At 49.4% G+C, this 17,664-nt stretch overlaps 1 protein-coding gene across 1 annotated transcript; it reads right to left on the reverse strand.

The window, feature by feature from the left end:
* Positions 1–2,280: 2,280 nt before the first annotated feature.
* Positions 2,281–2,586, reverse strand: LOC116744773 (non-histone chromosomal protein HMG-14-like). The gene has a single exon (XM_032614841.1). The coding sequence runs from the start codon at positions 2,584–2,586 to the stop codon at positions 2,281–2,283; it is 306 nt and encodes a 101-aa protein (XP_032470732.1).
* Positions 2,587–17,664: the final 15,078 nt, after the last annotated feature.

The following is a 17,664-nucleotide window of genomic DNA, read 5'->3' on the forward strand; positions in this document are numbered from 1 at the left end:
ATTTTCCATCTAGGCTGCTCTCTCACTCTCCCTATCCTTGCCTTCCATTCCTTCCACAAATATTTATGAAAATGCTTCTATGGGGACTTCCCTGGTGGTGCAGTGGTTGAGAATCCGCCTGCCAATGTAGGGGACACGGGTTCGATTCCCGGTCCGGGAAGATCCCACATGCCGTGGAGCAACTAAGCCCGTGCGCCACAACTACTGAGCCTGCGCTCTAGAGCCCACGAGCCACAACTACTGAGCCTGCATGCCACAACTACTGAAGCCCGCACGCCTAGAGCCTGTGCTCCGCAACAAGAGAGGCCACCGCAATGAGAAGCCCGCGCACCACAATGAAGAGTAGCCCCCGCTCGCCACAGCTAGAGAAAGCCCGCGCGCAGCAACGAAAACCCAACACAGCCAAAAGTAAATAAAAATATATTAAAAAAACAAACCCAAAAACCCTTCTGTGGGTGAGACATGCTGGGCCCCACGCCATAGGGCTCACAAAAACAATCAGAAGCTTCGGATGTGTCAGCGGAAGGAAGACGTGTTCAAAACGATCCCAAACCCAAGGTCTCAGGAAGGCCGGAGCTCATTGGGGATGACTTCCGGGGGGACAGGCCCATTCCGGTGGGACGGCAGTAGTGCCCCCTTTACTCTGAAAGCGGAAACTTTGTGTCGTGCCAGTCTCTCAGACTGCCCAGCCGCAGTCTCCCTCCGCAAAGATGCAGGAGTCAAGAATCCAGCACTGGGATTTCCCTGGCGGTCCAGTGGTTAGGACTCCGTGCTTCCACTGCAGGGGGCACGGGTTCCATTTTTGGTCGGGGAGCTAAGATCCCGGGGAGCTAAGATCCCACAAGCCATGCGGCGCCCTCCCCCCTCCCCCCACTCCCAGGAGAGCGATCCTGGTTACACACTCAATCCTTCTTCCTGCCTTTCACTCTCAGCCAGAACCTTATTTTTTTTTAAGTTAATTAATTAAATAATTTATTTTTGGCTGCGTTGGGTCTTCGTTGCTGCGCGTGGGCTTTCTCTAGTTGTGGTGAGTGGGCTTCTCATTGCTGTGGCTTCTCTTTGTTGCAGAGCACGGGCTCCAGGTGCACGGGCTCAGTAGTTGTGGCCCGCAGGCTCTAGAGTGTAGGCTCTGTAGTTGTGGCGCATGGGCTTAGTTGCTCCGTGGCATGTGGGATCTTCCCGGACCAAGGCTTCAACCCGTGTCCCCTGCACTGGCAGGCGGATTCTGAATCGCTGCGCCACCAGGGAAGTCTCTGTACACAAGTCTTAACATACGTACCAAAAATCTAAAAAATCATGCAGTTGTGATTCTTTTCTGAGCAGTCAGTTATTCCAGTGACTTTCCAGCTTAAAATTTGGAGGCAAATTTTCCTTAACAGGATAGCAAGTACCAGTGTCTTCAAATATTGATATGCTGTTCCCTCGTAAGTCCCACTAATTCACAATTTAATATCATATACTGCACATACTCAAATTGTCCATTGTTCACGGTACATTAACAAAGTTACTAGAACTGGACTACCGCGACCAAAGATGTTACTTACAGAGCACACAGAATGCTGACCAGGAGAGCCAAGATCAAGGAGTGAGTGGTTTGCTTCAGGAAAAATTCTACCAAAAACAACACGGGAAGAGAAGTAATTTAAAGTGTTGGGGGTCGGGGTGGGTGGGATGGACTGGGAGACTGGGATGGACATATACACACTATTGATACTATGTATAAAATAGAGAACTAATGAGAACCTACTGTGTAGCACAGGGAGCTCTACTCAGTGCTCTGTGGTGACCGAAATTAGAAGGACATCCAAAAAAGAGGGGATGTATGAATATGTATAACTGATTCACCTTGCTGTACAGTATAGACTAACACAACATTGTAACGCAACTACACTCCAACAAAAATTTAAAAAAAAAAGTGTTCAAGACGTTAAATGCACAACTGACTCCAGACTGCCATACAGTACGCCTTGTATTATAGGATAGAAAAGCTGCCCCCATCTGTGGAATGTTAAGCTGACACCGAAGACAATCAGAGCCTCCCACGTTCAATACCCTGCTATGTTCTGGTTGTACCAAAAAATGAACAACCAGCAAATGATTTCACCTCTTAAAAAAAATTTTTTTTTACACTTAAAAAATGGGATGGGGGGATTCCCCCCTTTTTAAAAATGTTTCTAGAGCTCCTAAGAGACTGGCATTTACAAAACAGTTGATAAAAATATTCCTGTGGATTGTGCAAGGAGAGAGACAGGGACCACTGATAGGACCAGGTGTGTGATATTAATGTGACTTGGCTTCTTTCTCTCCTGCTTCATCAAAGGCTGGGCTGTCCTCGTTTTTAGTTTCTCCATTTTCTGCAGGTACATCTTCTTTAGTCTCTTGGTTAGCGGCTTCAGCCTGTTTTTCCTTTGCTCGCCTTTTCCCTTGTGTTTGCACTTTTTTGTCTGAAGATTCATTCTTTCCTGCCGGCTTTTGGGGCTGCGTTGCCACTTTTGCAGGAGCCGGTTTAGCTAACAACCTCGCCGATATCCTCTTGGGCTCCTCGTTCGCCGCCCCCTCGGTGGAGCCAGGCTTCCTCTCCGGCATCGTGGCGGCGGTGAAGCTGCCACTTCCCGCCACGCTGCTACATATTGCGGCTGCCGGGCGACGCGGCGGAGAGTGCCGGCGGGGACAAGAGCTGCGGTGGCCAAGGGACCAGAACCTTATTTTTGAGCATCTTCAGTTTCTTCCTCTCCACAGACTGTTTCTTCCAGTGAAATGGTATAATATCGTGGAAAGGGCGCTTGAACTGGAGTTCAAAAAAAAACTGGTCTCAGGGCTTCCCTGGTGGCACAGTGGTTGAGAGTCCGCCTGCCGGTGCAGGGGACGCGGGTTCGTGCCCCGGTCCGGGAAGATCCCACATGCCGCGGAGCGGCTGGGCCCGTGAGCCATGGCCGCTGAGCCTGCGCATCCGGAGCCTGTGCTCCGCAACGGGAGAGGCCACAACAGTGAGAGGCCCGTGTACCGCAAAAAAAAAAAAAAAAAAAAAACTGGTCTCAGAGTTATGAAAACTTTGTAACACAGTATGTGACATCTGGAAAATGCTTGATCAGTATGAGCCGTCATTTCTGTGCAGGTGCTGGTTGCGGTGATGTAATGAGAGCAGTAGTCACAATAACAAGCGAGCACGCTTTAGCGCGTAACGGGTGCCTGGGAGGTTGTCAGTGCTGTCCCCATCTTACAGATGGGGAACCTGAGGCTGCGAAGTTACAGAGCCAGGCTCCAAGCTAGTCCGACTGACCCTGAAGCCTGTGCCCTCGACCTCTTGCCTTACTACATCTTGGGACTTGTGTGCCACTTGGGACCTCTGACTCTTCCATTATAAGAGGGAGGAAGGATAGCAACCCTGAGTGCCAGGCTCTGGTGAGGAAGGAAAGAGCAGTGTGTGTGAAGCACCTCCTCACAGGACCAGGGAACCCGATGCCTGTTCATGTTCTCACACGCTTCTCCGAGACCACCTGCTCCGTCCTTTGTCCACTCACCACCATGCCTGGTGGCCAGATCCCCAGAAGGTGCAATCTGTGCCTGCCACCCACATCCCTCTCCTGTCATATGGGATCCTTTGCCCGCCTCTCTCTGCTCCTCAGCCCCACAGATGGAACCATCTCTGTGGGAGCAGCTTATTGGAGAGCAAAGTGGGATTTGCCCACAGGAGATGCGAGTTCAAATTGTAGTCACATCCTGCACTGTTTCTGGTCCAGGACAAGTCACCTGAGACCTCTGAGAGTCACTGCCCCCATCTGCAGAATCGGGAGAATCGCAAGTCCCACCTTGTGGGACTGTGCGGTGAGGCCAAAGGGAGGCGTCAGAGCTGAGGGTGCAATGCATTCTGGACAGCGCTCTTACCCAGTGGCCTCTCTGAGTCCCCAGAGATGCTCTAACTGCGCCTGGCTTTCCCTGGGCATCGTCTTAACACACGCTGGGAGCACTTGAGGTTAACCCCAACTGACTTAAAGCCTCCCCTCCTGGTTTCCCAGGCTGGGCATCATCTTCCTGACCTCTCCCTCCTCCTGGGACCCACCCAGCCACCTGAAACTCACTGCGCTCTATTATTTCTTTCCTACAAAATGTCCTAAAAGATTTCAAGGCCTCACTCCCCCTCCCCTCACTGGCCTTTTTGCATCATCCTCAAACTCCCCTCCCCACCTTCCTTCGGGGCTGTTTCAGCGCCTTCTGGCTGAGCTGTTGCCTCCGATCCCACTGCACCCCGATTCTGCAATGAATGGGTCCTCCCCAAACCCGGCTCTTGTCCCATTGCGGCTCTGCTCAAGAATCTTCAGTAGCTCCCCACTGTGTGATGTCTCAACTTGGCCCAGCTCTGAGGATCTCCATACCATGGCTCTGAGGATCTCCATACCATGGCTTCATCTTATTACCCACTTAACTCCCATTACTTAAGAAGGGAATCTTGCCAAAATTTGGAAGCATCGAGATATCTTAAATAGGTGAGTGAGTAAGCTGTGGTATGCCCAGACAACAGAATACTATTCAGCCCTAAAAAGAAATGTGCCGTGAAGCCGTGAAAAGACATGGAGGAGCCTTAAAGGCATATTACTGTGTGAAAGAAGCCAATCCGAAAAGGCTGTAGACTGTATGATTCCGGCTCTGTGACGTTCTGGAAAAGGCAGAACTGTGGAGAGAATAAAAATATCAGTGGATGCCAGTGATTAGGGGCAGGGAGAGATGAATGGGTGGAGCACAGAGGATTTTTAGGGCAGTGAAAATACTCTGTGTGATGCTATAATGGTGGATACATATCCTTATAGATTTGTCCAGATGCATAGAACGTGCAACACCAAGAATGAGCCCCAGCGTAGACTGTTGACGTCGGGTGATGATGGTGTGTCAATGTAGATTCATCAAGTGTGATGAATGGACCACTCTGGTGGGGATGTTGACGGTGCGGGGAGGCTGTGTGTGTGTGGGGACAGGGACGGGGGTATACGGGAACTCTCTCTACCTTCCTCTCAATTTTGCTGTGAACCTACAACTGCTCTAAAATATAAAGTCTTAAAAAAGTCTAAGTGACACAACTTAATTGTAGAAATATTAGAGATACAAATGAAAAAACGGTCCACAGTTCTACCACCCGGAGATAACCACTGTTTAACATTTTGCTGAATGGTCCCTCAGAACCTGTCGATGCGTGTGTGTAGCCATATTAACGTGTATTTATTTTAAACAAAGACAGAATGTGATGCTGCCTCGGCGTGGGAACCTCCCTTTCCTCCCAGTTGTGTGCGGTGGGCATCGAGGGGGCGGCCGCCCAGTGAGTGGACGCCCCTAGTTCACTCAGCTGACCTCTTCCCACTGGCATTTACGTTGCACTTTCTGTTTACGCTCCTTCCGGTGTTATTCTTGTCCCCAACATTTTGCTTTAAGTTTTGTTAATCTTTTTATATCCCTCTCTGCACTCCTCTCCCCAGGTTTTCTTTTTTTTTCTTTTTAAAGAATCCATGCTAACCTTTATTTTATTTATTTATTTATGGCTGCGTTGGGTCTTTGTTGCTGCACGCGGGCTTTCTCTAGTTGCGGCGAGCGGGGGCTACTCTTCGTTGCGGTGCGCGGGCTTCTCATTGTGGCTTCTCTTGTTGCGGAGTGCGGTCTTCAGTAGTTGTGGCTCGCGGGCTCTAGAGTGCAGCCTCCGTAGTTGTGGCGTACGGGCTTAGTTGCTCCGCGGCATGTGGGATCTTCCCGGACCAGGGCTCGAACCCGTGTCCCCTGCGTTGGCAGGCAGATTTTTAACCACTGCGCCACCAGGGAAGTCCCTCTGCAGGTTTTCTAATCTGCTAGTTTGGAAGATATATATTGTGTTCCTATTATTTTAGCAGCTACCCTTAACTTTCCCTTATTATTGTGTTAATGTTTCACAGAAAAGTGCATAAAATATAAATGTGTCGCTGACGCGTCCCTGGGAAGTATCCCCTCCCATCAGGCCCTCCGTCCCTGGAGCAGCCACTGCCCCGGTGGTCATCTGATCCCTACTTTGCCTTCTGCTGCCCTGGCCTGTGTATGCATCCCTAAATGTTCCATTTTCATTTATTTCCAAATTGATACCAGTGGAACCATATCTTATGCATTTTTTTGGAGGGAGGGGTGGGACTGGCTCCTTCCACTCAACACTCTATTAAAGATTCATTCGTGTTGTATGTAGCCCTAGGCGATTGGTCTTCATTGCTGTATATTATTCCTTTGCATGAATATACCACAGTTTATCCATTCTAATGCTGATGGGCATGTTTTCCCTTATGCTTTGGAAATTACTATATATACATATGTATATATACACATACACATACATACACACAGACACATATATATGTGTATATATATTTTTTCACATGTATTCTGGTATTTGCATTTCTATCGGGCATATACTAGATGTGGAATTATAGGTCATAGGGTATACGTAGTTGTACCTCATTATGGTTTTAATTTGCATTTATCTGATTACCAGTGAGGTTGAGCCTGCTTTTATGTGTTTATTGGCCTCTGGATTTCTTGTAAAAAGTGTCCTCCAGTTTTCCAGTTACGGTGTCTTGTCATTTCCTTATTGCTTCGTAGGAGATTTTTATATATCCTGAACCAGTTGTTTGGTACATGTATTATAAATATCTTCTCTCATCTGTGGATTTTTTTTTTTTTTTGCGGTACGCGGGCCTCTCACTATTGCAGCCTCTCCCGTTGCGGAGCACAGGCTCCGGACGCGCAGGCTCAGTGGCCATGGCTCACGGGCCCAGCCGCTCCGTGGCATGTGGCATCCTCCCGGACTGGGGCACGAACCCGTGTCCCCTGCATCGGCAGGCGGACTCTCAACCACTGTGCCACCAGGGAAGCCCTCATCTGTGTATTTTTAATGGCATTTTTTGGGGATAAATTATAGTAGAGTTGAATTTATTAATCTTTCCCTTTATGGTTAATGACTTGTTTTTGTCTTAAGGAAAGTTTCCCTATTCCAAGTTCATGAAGAGAGATTTCTACATTAATTCTAAAGACTTTGTATTATTGCCTTCACATGTAGGCCTATAATTCACACAGAATTGAGTTTTTTGTATATGGTGTGAGGTAGGGCTCCAGTTTCATTTTTTTTCCTATATGCATGCCCAGTTATCCCAGCATGCTTATTAAAATGGAACACAATAGAATAATATCTTCAAAGAGATGAGCGAAAGTAACTGTCAAGCTAGAATCTAAACCAGGCTAAACCATCACTCAAGAGGAACTGCGACGCAAAGACATTTCGGATGAAGACGGAGAGAGGTTTACCACTTGTGACCTGAACTGAAAGACCTTTTAAGGGCTGTAGGCAGGAATGGAGTAATGCAAGTGGAAGATCTACCCACATCTCCGCCAGGTTCTGCAGGCTGAACCGTCACATTTTTTTGAGGCCATGAGAAGTGTTCAAACAGAGCCCACTGGACAGGCCATGAGTGTGCTGGGGTTTGGTCTGATCGACCCTCCAAGTTATTTTCACCCCATGGTTGGGCAGATGGCTGCTGGCTTAGGCCCAGAGCCCTTGCTGAAGGGAGGTTTTCTTTACCTTCACAGATAAAGGAAACCAAGGGGAATCTGCCTGTTCATGTCCTCCCTAAGTGGAAGGGAGATGCTTTTACAAGAAATAACTTTTTCAGCAAATCCAGTGTATTTTTTTAACCTCTCATTTTTTTCCCCCTGCAATTGTGACATGTCTACATGAAATTGGCCACAGGAAGGAAGCCTCGTTCAAGAAGCTATTTTCTGAACATCCCTCTACACCCTGGATTTCACAAGAGGCATGCCTTTAGGTGGGGAGATGGAGGCTTCACGCCCTCAGTGGCAGCTGCAGTTCGGGAGTCAGATGCTCTCAGGAGGCACTTAGGGCTTCTGTGGATGCCCTTGTCTGGTCAGGGAAGGTAAGAATCAGAGGGATCATTAAATATTGCCTTTAGAGAAGGAGACTTTCAGAGCAGAGCGTCTAAACACTTCTGGAAATGAGCCTGAAGTGAGAGGTCAACTCAGTGAGACTCTGCAATGGGGAAGTTAAGAGTTTGGAGAAGGACTAGGAAAAAATAGAGTGACCCAACCACTGGGGGGTCCCAGTGGCCTGTACTGCTGCGCTTTTTCTATATGTTTGTTTGAGTTCACATAACTGTCTTGGACAATTCTGTCAAACGCCAGTTTCTTTTCCATCGACCCCCTACACTTCGTCAACGTTAATCCTACACGTTTAGATAGGTTTCTATGGAGCTACCCGTCGAAAGATCCTGGCTCAATATTTTGGGGAGCACCTTTCTCACAGAAGCAATAAAATACTTTTCCTAGAGCAGTGGTTCTCAAAACCCTCAGAATCACCCAGGGGCCTTCTGGGAAGACTGCTGCTCTTAAAAGTACCCCTTCACGTAAGACGGTGAGCCCGGGGTCACTGGTTTATGGCCTGAGGAATGCACAGCCAACATTGGCCTCTTGCGTTAGCGACTCACCTCAGTGTGTGTGCTCGTCCGTAGAAATCAAGGGAGGGTTTCCCTCCAGTTTCCCCATGGGTCTGGCCTCTGAACTACGTGGAGTTTGTATCCAGCCCAGCTGCCCTTAAAAGTACTAGTGATTGGGAATTCCCTGGCTGTCCAGTGGTCGGGATGCCATGTTCTCACTGCCGAGGGCCCAGGTTCAATCCCTGGTTGGGGATCTAAGATCCCACAAACCATGCGGCATGGCCAAAAAAAAAAGAAAGAAAGAGGGACTTAACCTGGTGGCGCAGTGGTTAAGAATCCACCTGCCGGGCTTCCCTGGTGGTGCAGTGGTTGAGAGCCCGCCTGCCGATGCAGGGGACATGGGTTCGTGCCCCGGTCCAGGAGGATCCCACCTACCGCAGAGTGGCTGGGCCCCGTGAGCCATGGCCGCTGAGCCTGCACGTCCGGAGCCTGTGCTCCAAAATGGGAGAGGCCACAACAGTGAGAGGCCCGCATACCGCAAAAAAAAAAAAAAAAAAAAAAAGAATCCACCTGCCAATGCAGGGGACACGGGTTCGATCCCTGGTGTGGGAAGATCCCAGATGCCGTGGAGCAACTAAGCCCATACACCACAACTACGAGCCTGCGCTCTAGAGCCCGCAAGCCACAACTACTGAGCCCGTGCACCACAACTACTGAAGCCCGTGCATCCTAGTGCCTGAGTTCTGCAACTCCTGAGCCCACGTGCTGCAACTACTGAAGCCCGCGCGCCTAGAGCCCGTGCTCTGCAACAAGAGAAGCCACCGCAATGAGAAGCCCGTTCACTGTAACGAAGAGTAACCCCCGCTTGCCACAACTAGAGAAAGTCTGTGCGCAGCAACAAAGACCCAATGCAGCCATAAAAGAAAAGAAAGGAAAATAAAGTACTAATCATTTACATTATAGGCATGACTGAAATTGTCCGACTTTCTGTCCTTTGCTTCCCACCATTCTTCTTTCTCCTTCCTGTTGGAGGTGGACGTCTCCACGCACGTCTGCGTTGAAGTACAGATGCAGGTGATAACTGCCGTCTTCAGCGCCTGCCAGGTCCTGGCTGCTTCACGCATCTCATTTCACCTTGACAGCAGCTCTTTGAGGTGGATGATGCTTCTGCAGTTTGCAAAGGAGGACACGGGCTCAGGGCAATCAAAGGGACTTCGGGGCAGGAGCACACGGCTGGTGTGGTGGAGACAGAACATGAGTTCAGTCAGCGTGCTCCTTAACAGACTAGGACCTGTGCAGCGCTGGCTCAAAGGTCGTAGGAACTCAGAATCTTCCATGGTTAGGTTGAGTTGTTTCCTAGTGTTGACTTTGCATAGCTCTCCTCATGGTGAGTGCCCTGGAGAATCTGTGACGAAATATTCCAGGAGGCATGGACCGTGACTCCTGCTAAAACCAGAGCAATCATACCCGAGCACCTGACTGTTCCCCAGTCAGGGCTTGTGGGTCTGTTGGACATAATGGACACAAAGTGTCTGGCTTTGGGGGCAGGAGAGCCTTTGTTCCAGAAGCTGTTCTCAGCAGCCTGAGACGTTTCTTGCTGAACTCTTGTCAGGAATTAGAAGACCTCTTAGCCGTCAGTGCGCTTAGTAGGTGTACATTTGATTTGGCATCTAGTATATGTTGCCTTGCTGCCTCGTAATACTACCCGATTTTCCTTTTTCAGTTTTTTCATCATTCAAGGAATGGATTTGACATTTAAGGTCCCGTATGAGTTTCCTCTTGCTGCTGTAACAAATTACCACCAACTTAATGGCTGAAAACAACACAAATTTAAGTCCTGGAGATATAACGTACAGCACGGTGACTCTAGTTAACAAAATGTCTTGCGTATTTGAAAGTTGCTAAGAGAGCAGATCTTAAAAGTTCTCGTCACAAGAAAAAAAATTCTGTAGCCATGTGTGGTGACAGATGTTAACTAGACTTTTGCGGTGATCATTTCACAGTGTGTACAAATACCAAATCATTCTGTTGTATATGGGAAGCCAATATAATGTGGTATGTCTGTTCTACCACACCACTTTGTTTTCCTGCAGCTCTGGAGTCGGAAGTCTGACACGGGTCTCACTGGGCTGACAGCAGGTGTGGGCAGGGCTGTGCTCCTTCTGGACGCGCCAGGGGAGAATCCTTTCCTGGCCTTTCCACCTTCCAGAGTCAGCCGCATCCCTAGGCTCGTGGCCCCTTCCTCTTTCTTCAAAGTCAGCAGCATAACAGCTTCAAATGTCTCTTTCTCTCTCTCTCTGACTCTGTTTCTGTCATCACGTCTCTTTCCCTGACTCTGACCCTCTTGCAGTCCTCTTGTAAGGACCCTTGTGATGACACTGGACCCACCTGGATGAGGCAGGATACTCTTCCCCATTTCAAGACTTATAATCACTTCTCTTTTCTGTACTCCCCCCCCCCCCCCCCCGCCCCGCCCTTCTTTCTGTCACAGGATCTGCACAAGTTGTAATCCTGTATGTGTGTTTTCAGGGCTATCTCCCCCACTGTTTTAGGAACTCTGTCTTGTCCACAGCTCTATTCCTGGGACCGAGAAAGGGATGTTGCTTGAATTATCCTCAAATTGAAAATTTTCTCCTTTGATCCATTCCTATCCACTTGCAGGCCGTGTGTTTGTCCAATAAGAGAGGAAGAAATCCAACACAGTATTCTAACCCCAGGGGCTTTGCAGCCAGTGTCGGGGCATACACTTAGGTAAGCATCGTGGCCTCCCCAAGTGGCCCGGTGCTGGGGGCAGTGCCAGGCCTGGGGAGCTGGGCACTGGGGAAGTAAACCCTCTGTGAAGACGCCAAGTAAAGGCGGACCTCGGCTCCCGTCTCCTTTTCTGGTTGCTTCTATTTTCTCCGTGAAACAGGAACAAAATCAAGGGAGTGCTGGAGGCTTGAGGAGAGAGAAAGTATGCGATGGTTTTCAGGAGAGAGGAGCAGGATAGAGAGATGGGTCCAGTTACCGGGCAGCAGGAAGGCACGCAGAGGACCAGGAACGTGACAAAAGAGAGGCGGGCCAGCCGTTGCGTGCTCTCCCCCGGCCACGTTCCACCGCGGGGCACAGGCAGGAGAAAGGGTGGCGTTTGGCCAGGCTTGGTACCCGCCGAGAGGGTGACACTCTGCGGGTACTGGTTCCCCTTCCTTTTGGGCCGAGCAGGTGGGACCTCCCACTGCGGACAGAGGGCGGGTCTTGAGGTGGGAGTGGCGCTCACGGACCTCCAGAGCAGCCAGGATGTGTCCATCAGGGAAACCCCAGTGTACTTTCCTCCGAGGCTGTCCTTAACTTTGATCTCATGAACACGTGGTAGGCGGAGAGCACAGGGCCCTGAGGTCACTGACCCAGGCCTGACGCCCCCACTAGGGACTGTGGTCTGAACAGAGAGCTCAGCACACAGATCTTTACCTGGAAACTTGAGCTGCCACCACGCCCAACAGGTGGGGGGCGTGGTAGTGTAAATCCTCAAGAAACTTACATTCTGGTTGTGATAGATCAGCTGACACCAGAACACAGTTATATATGATATTTAACTAGCTCAGAAGTTATTTCTCATTCAGACCTGGGGATTATGACCCAGCCTGGTTTGAATTTACCCCTGAGCCAGGCAATAGGAGAAAAAACCAGGGGCCAGGAGAGTTGAAGGCCAAGTTCCTGTCTGTGCTGTGGGTTGCTCCTGACAGGTGTGTTCTCAGGGCCTTTTATGGACCACATCTGTGACTCAGGCAGCCCCGGGGACTCCCCCGGTCTTCTGGTGTGGTAGGTCCCGCTGATGGGAAGTGGCGCCCCATCATTCAGTTTCCTTTCACATCAGTTTCTTTTGAATCCTGTTACTCTCACACTTCAAGAAGTGTTGGGAAAAGCCCTTCCTAGGAATTTCTGGTGCTGTGGGCTTTTGCCCCTCAGACTGCCCGCAGGGCCTTGGGTACTGACAGGCAAAGGGTGGGCGTCATCGAGCCAGAAGGCCACCACCTGGGGTGAGGGAACTTGGTGATGCCTACCAGGCAGGTCTAGCCTGCTCCCTGCAGGGCTGGCACTTGCCCGGGGACAGTAGCACTCGGTCATTTTAGAAGCCACTGTGCTCTCCGAGGGACCCTGTGCTGGGTCACTGACCCTTTGACAGTACCAATGGGGTGACTTTGGTTTTGGGGCAGATTTGAAGGCTGGGGAGCAGAGGAAGGAGGGAGTGGAGGCGAAGAGATTTAAAAGAGACTGAAGCAGGGAATTCCCTGGTGGTCCAGTGGTTAGGACTCCACGCTTCCACTGTCGGGGCCCGGGTTCGATCCCTGGTCAGGGAACTAAGATCCTGCAAGCTGTGTGGTGTGGCCTCCCCGCCCCGCTCCCGAAAAAAATGAAAAGGAAGAAGCATAACTCAGTGGTTCTCATCCGGGGGCGGTTGTACCCCCAAGGGACATTGGGCAGTGCCTGGAAACGTTTCTGGTTGTCACAACCAGAGGAGGGGGTGCAATTGGCATCTAGTGGGTGGCGGCCAGGGATGCTCTCAACACCTACAATGCCCAGGCCGGCCCCACCGTGAGCTATGATCCAGCCCTAAAGCCAGCAGAAGCCACTCAAAGGAGTGGCTGAGGCTGGAGGACAGGGAACCCGAGGATTTCCACCCGAACCCCTCAGGAAAGACTCATTCGGCTGGGAACTTCTCCAGTGGAGAAAGCTCCATTTTTTTTTTTTTTTTCCTTGAGCTGCAACAGTGTGTGTGATGTGGCCTTTGGGTTGAATTGTGGACGTGGAAAAGTTGATGTTGGGCTCCGGAGTGTTGATCTTTTCCCTATGAAGCGTCCTTTTTGATTTCCCCTTATCTACATAGGAGAGGGTATCGCCAGTTATTGGCCCCTTGATACACATGATTTACATCCCATGTTGCCTCTCCTTGGTTAGTCACTGTTGAACCTTTCCTCTAGTGGGGACACAGCAGCTCGGGCTGGTTTTAGGAGGTCCTATGCACCTGGGCGTGGCAGGTGGTGCTATTGGTGATGACTCACCCCAGACCAGCCTTGCTGGGTGCCTTTCCCACTAACCTGACTCTCGCCACCGAGGATGGCTCCTTGGTGGCCTGTACCGGTCCTTTGAAGGCTCAGCCCCGCACAGGCGGCCTTGGAGGTGGAGCACAGAGGGGCTGGCTGGGCCTCTCTGCCCTGTCCGACTCATGCCTTTTCAGGTGGATCCGAGGACCATCTGTCATCTCGTGATGGGTCCATGGAGAACCCTTCTCTCTTCAAGACTGCCCTTGATGTAAGTGTTAGCCAAGTGTCACAGAAAATGAGGGATGAGGGTGGGCGCGAGCGTCCTCAGATCACTGAGGCTCCAGGTCCGGGATGTCCACGGGGGAACGCAGTGTGGAAAGTCCATGCTGACATGGCAGCTGAGAACCAAAACTCCTCTGAGCTTGAGGTCAAAGTTGTCTAAAAAAAGAGAAACTGAGAGTCTTGGGCCACGTGCCCGGAGAGCCACATGGTTGGGCTAGGGGCCTGGCGTGGGGGCGGCATAGGAAAAGCCTGAAAATTCTGCAGTGTTTTGTTTTCACTCACCTAGATTTAGAGGAGTCTTCTGGCAAAACAAAACTGCAGTCTTACTTCCCCACCCTAGTCTCCTGGTGACCACAGTAATGGGCTTGCTCTTGGTCACGGACTCTGGATGGCTTTGGGGGTTCAGCGTTGCCAGCAGGTAATTTATGGACAGTACACTTCACCAGTTATAAGTGGACAATTTAGTGAGTTTCAACAAACGTGTACAGCCGTGTAAGCACCGCAATTACGAGATAAAACGTTCCCATCACCCCCCGAAGTTCTCTTATCTCCTTGTAGCTAATCTCCCTCTTCCCCTGGTCCCTGGCAGCCACTCATCTGCTTTCTCTCACTGTGGTTTGGTCTTTTTAAATAATTGCATGTACATGGAATGTTACAGTAAGTAGTCTTTATGTTTGGCTTTTTAAACTTGATGTCACGCTTTTACGATTCACCCACACCGTCGTGTGTATCAGCAGTTTGTTCTTTTAGCAGAATACTATCCCATGGCCTGGTGACACCCCAGTTTGTTCCTCAATTCACCAGTCTTTTTAGGAATGAAGTTTTTAACATTTTATTTATTTATTTATGGCTGTGTCGGGTCTCAGTTGTGGCACGTTGTGGCGCGTGGGTTTCTCTCTAGTTGTGGCACACGGGCTCCAGAGCACGCGGGCTCTGTAGTTTGCGGCACACAGGCTCTCTAGTTGAGGTGCGTGGGCTTAGTTGCCCCGCGGCATGTGGGATCTTAGTTCCCCGATCAGGGATCGAACCCATGTCCCCTGGATTGGAAGGTGGATTCTTAACCGCTGGACCACCAGGGGAGTCCCCAGTTTACCAGTTAATGGACAGTTGGGTTGTCTCCAGTTTTTGAAGCCTTGAATAAAGCTGCTGTAAACATTCATTTATAGATCTGTTAATGTGAACATGTGTTTTCTGTTTTTGTGGCAAATACCTATGAGTGGAATTGCTGGGTCATGTGATAGGTTTATGGTTTGCCTTTTAAGGGACCACCAAACTGTTTTCCAGAGCAGCTGCACCACTCTGCAGTCCTGCCAGCAGTGCCATAGTGCCCGTTGCCCCACATCCTGGGCAGCACTTGGCGGTGTTAGTGTTTTAATTTTAACTCTCCTAATGACCACATAGGGGTATCCCTTCGTGGGTTTAATTTGTATTTCTGTGATGGCCAGTGATGTTTTCATGTGCTTATTGGCCATCTGTTTATCTTCTTTGATGAAATGTCTGCTCAGATCATTTGACTATTTAAAAAAACTGGGTTGTTTGTTTTCTTATTATTGAGTTGCAAGGGTTCTTTATATTCTAGAGACAGGTCCTTTGTCAGATACACGTTTTGCAACTATTTTTTGTGGTTTGCCTTTTCATTTTCTTAACAGTGTCACCTAAGAGCAAAACTTTTAAAATTTTTGATGAAGTCCAGTTTATCAAATATTTCTTTGTTTTTTTTGTGTGTGGTACGCGGGCCTCTCACTGTTGTGGCCTCGCCCGTTGCGGAGCGCAGGCTCCGGACGTCCAGGCTCAGCGGCCATGGCTCACGGGCCCAGCCGCCCCGCGGCATGTGGGATCTTCCCGGACCGGGGCATGAACCTGTGTCCCCTGCATCGGCAGGCGGACTCTCAACCACTGCGCCACCAGGGAAGCCCTTTTTTTAAAAAAATTAATTAATTAATTAATTTTTGGCTGTGTTGGGTCTTCGTTTCTGTGCGAGGGCTTTCTCTAGTTGCGGCAAGCGGGGGCCACTCTTCATCGCGGTGCGCGGGCCTCTCACTGCCCCGGCCTCTCTTGTTGCGGAGCACAGGCTCCAGACGCACAGGCTCAGTAGTGGTGGCTCACGGGCCCATTTGCTCTGCGGCCTGTGGGATCTTCCCAGACCAGGGCTCGAGCCCGTGTCCCCTGCATTGGCAGGCAGATTCTTAACCACTGCGCCACTAGGGAAGCCCCTCTAATATTTCTTTTATAGTTTCTTTGTGTCCTGTTTAAGAAATCTTTGCCCAACCCAAAGTCATTTAGATTTTCTCCTGTGTTTTCTTCTAGAAGTTTTATAGTTTTAGCTCTTACATTTATGTCTTAGACTTATTTTGAGTTCATTTTTGTATATGATATGAGTCACTGGTCTTTTTTTTTTTTTTTTTTTCCTATATGTATGCCCAGTTGTTCAGCTGTTGGGACTACCATTAGTTGGAAAAATTATTCTTTCTCTGTTAAATTGCCTTGGCACCTTTATAGAAAATCAATTGGCCACGTCTAAGTGGATCTATTTCTAGGCTCTATTCTGTTCTGATTTTACTGGAAGAAGTAAGATTAAAGCACAGTGCCTCTCGTGAAAACCCATTCATACTTTATCCAATAATGTATTTATCTAGGATGCCAGTTAGAATATTTCTACTCCAAAGCTAAAAAGAAGAGTGGATATATGTCTGTGTATAACTGATTCACTTTGCTGTACAGCAGAAACTAACACATTGTAAAGCAACTATACTCCAATAAAAATTAATTAAAAAAAAGAATATTTCCATTTCCCTCTGAAGAATAGAGTCTATTTTTGTGCAAGATTGTGGTGTGTTTCGGTCAAAAGCATTAATATCTGGGAACAGTTTAAATACCGTAACTCATGGAAACAAATGGTCAGAATGGTCTGATGCCTTTTGAGAACAAGGTCTGACAATCTGAAATGTACACCTTCCCCCTATTTCTGCATTTCTTTATCTTACACAACTCCCAGGTCAGTGAGTGTCCAAGAGAACCTCTGCCTTAAACCTAGGAGGATGGGAGCTGCTTTCAAATACAGGTCTTAGTGCAGTGTCATTATTCATAAAAGAAATTTTGGCTCCAAAGGGTGAAGACCGTCTCAGACTGTTGTTGTCCCTGTACCAGCGTCTGAGAACTGCCATTTAGACCCATGGAAAGGACACAGGGTCAGAATCAGGCAGTCTTGGGATGTCAAGGGTGTTTGAGAGGGGATTCCTAAGGGGAGGAAGTTATGTTAGGTCAGCCCTCCGGTCCTTTCCAACACAAGGAGCGGTTGATTTCATGATCTGGAAAAAACCTGGAATTGCTTCTCAGTAGTCTTGCTCTGATGGCTCAACCCTCATCCCAGGTGCCCAGTTTCCCCAAAGAAACAGATATATGAACTTAGGGCTGGAAGTGTCCTTAGAAATTCAGTTTGCTCTCTTTACTAAGGGGAGTTGATTTGTCCACGGTTACCCAGTCAGTCAGTGACAGGGACAGCTCTCTTGGGCTTTCTAGCCGCTGGATCAGCCAGCCCAGCCTGACGATGCGGCCGTTCTGGCTGTCTGCTTCCTTGCCAGCTCTGTCCCCTTCTGGGGTTGCGGGGAGTACGGGACAGGCATCACGCCCAGTTTGTTTCCTTCCTGTCTTTTCACAGTGATCCTTAGAGGAGCTGTCACTCCGATGCTTTCTGTTTTCCACTGTTTTATCGCCGTTTCTGACGGGGAGGTGGGAACGTGCGCGGATGCCTGTCTGGGTCTAGGGTCTGCGTGCAGGATCCAGGAAGTGCTTTCAACCTCTGAACTGACATTTCCTATGTTCCGATAACAACTAAGTGCTAACTACACAGGATGAGCGCGGAGAGCAAACCGGAGGCGGCTGGCTGGGGTCGTGGCGTGGGGAGCAACGATTTG

Source organism: Phocoena sinus, chromosome 19 (assembly GCF_008692025.1).
Source record: "Phocoena sinus isolate mPhoSin1 chromosome 19, mPhoSin1.pri, whole genome shotgun sequence".
NCBI classification, from domain to species: Eukaryota; Metazoa; Chordata; class Mammalia; order Artiodactyla; family Phocoenidae; genus Phocoena; species Phocoena sinus.

Excerpts from the sequence above, each read along its gene's own strand:
- LOC116744773 (XM_032614841.1), bottom strand. The coding sequence starts at position 2,586 with ATGCCGGAGAGGAAGCCTGGCTCCACCGAGGGGGCGGCGAACGAGGAG.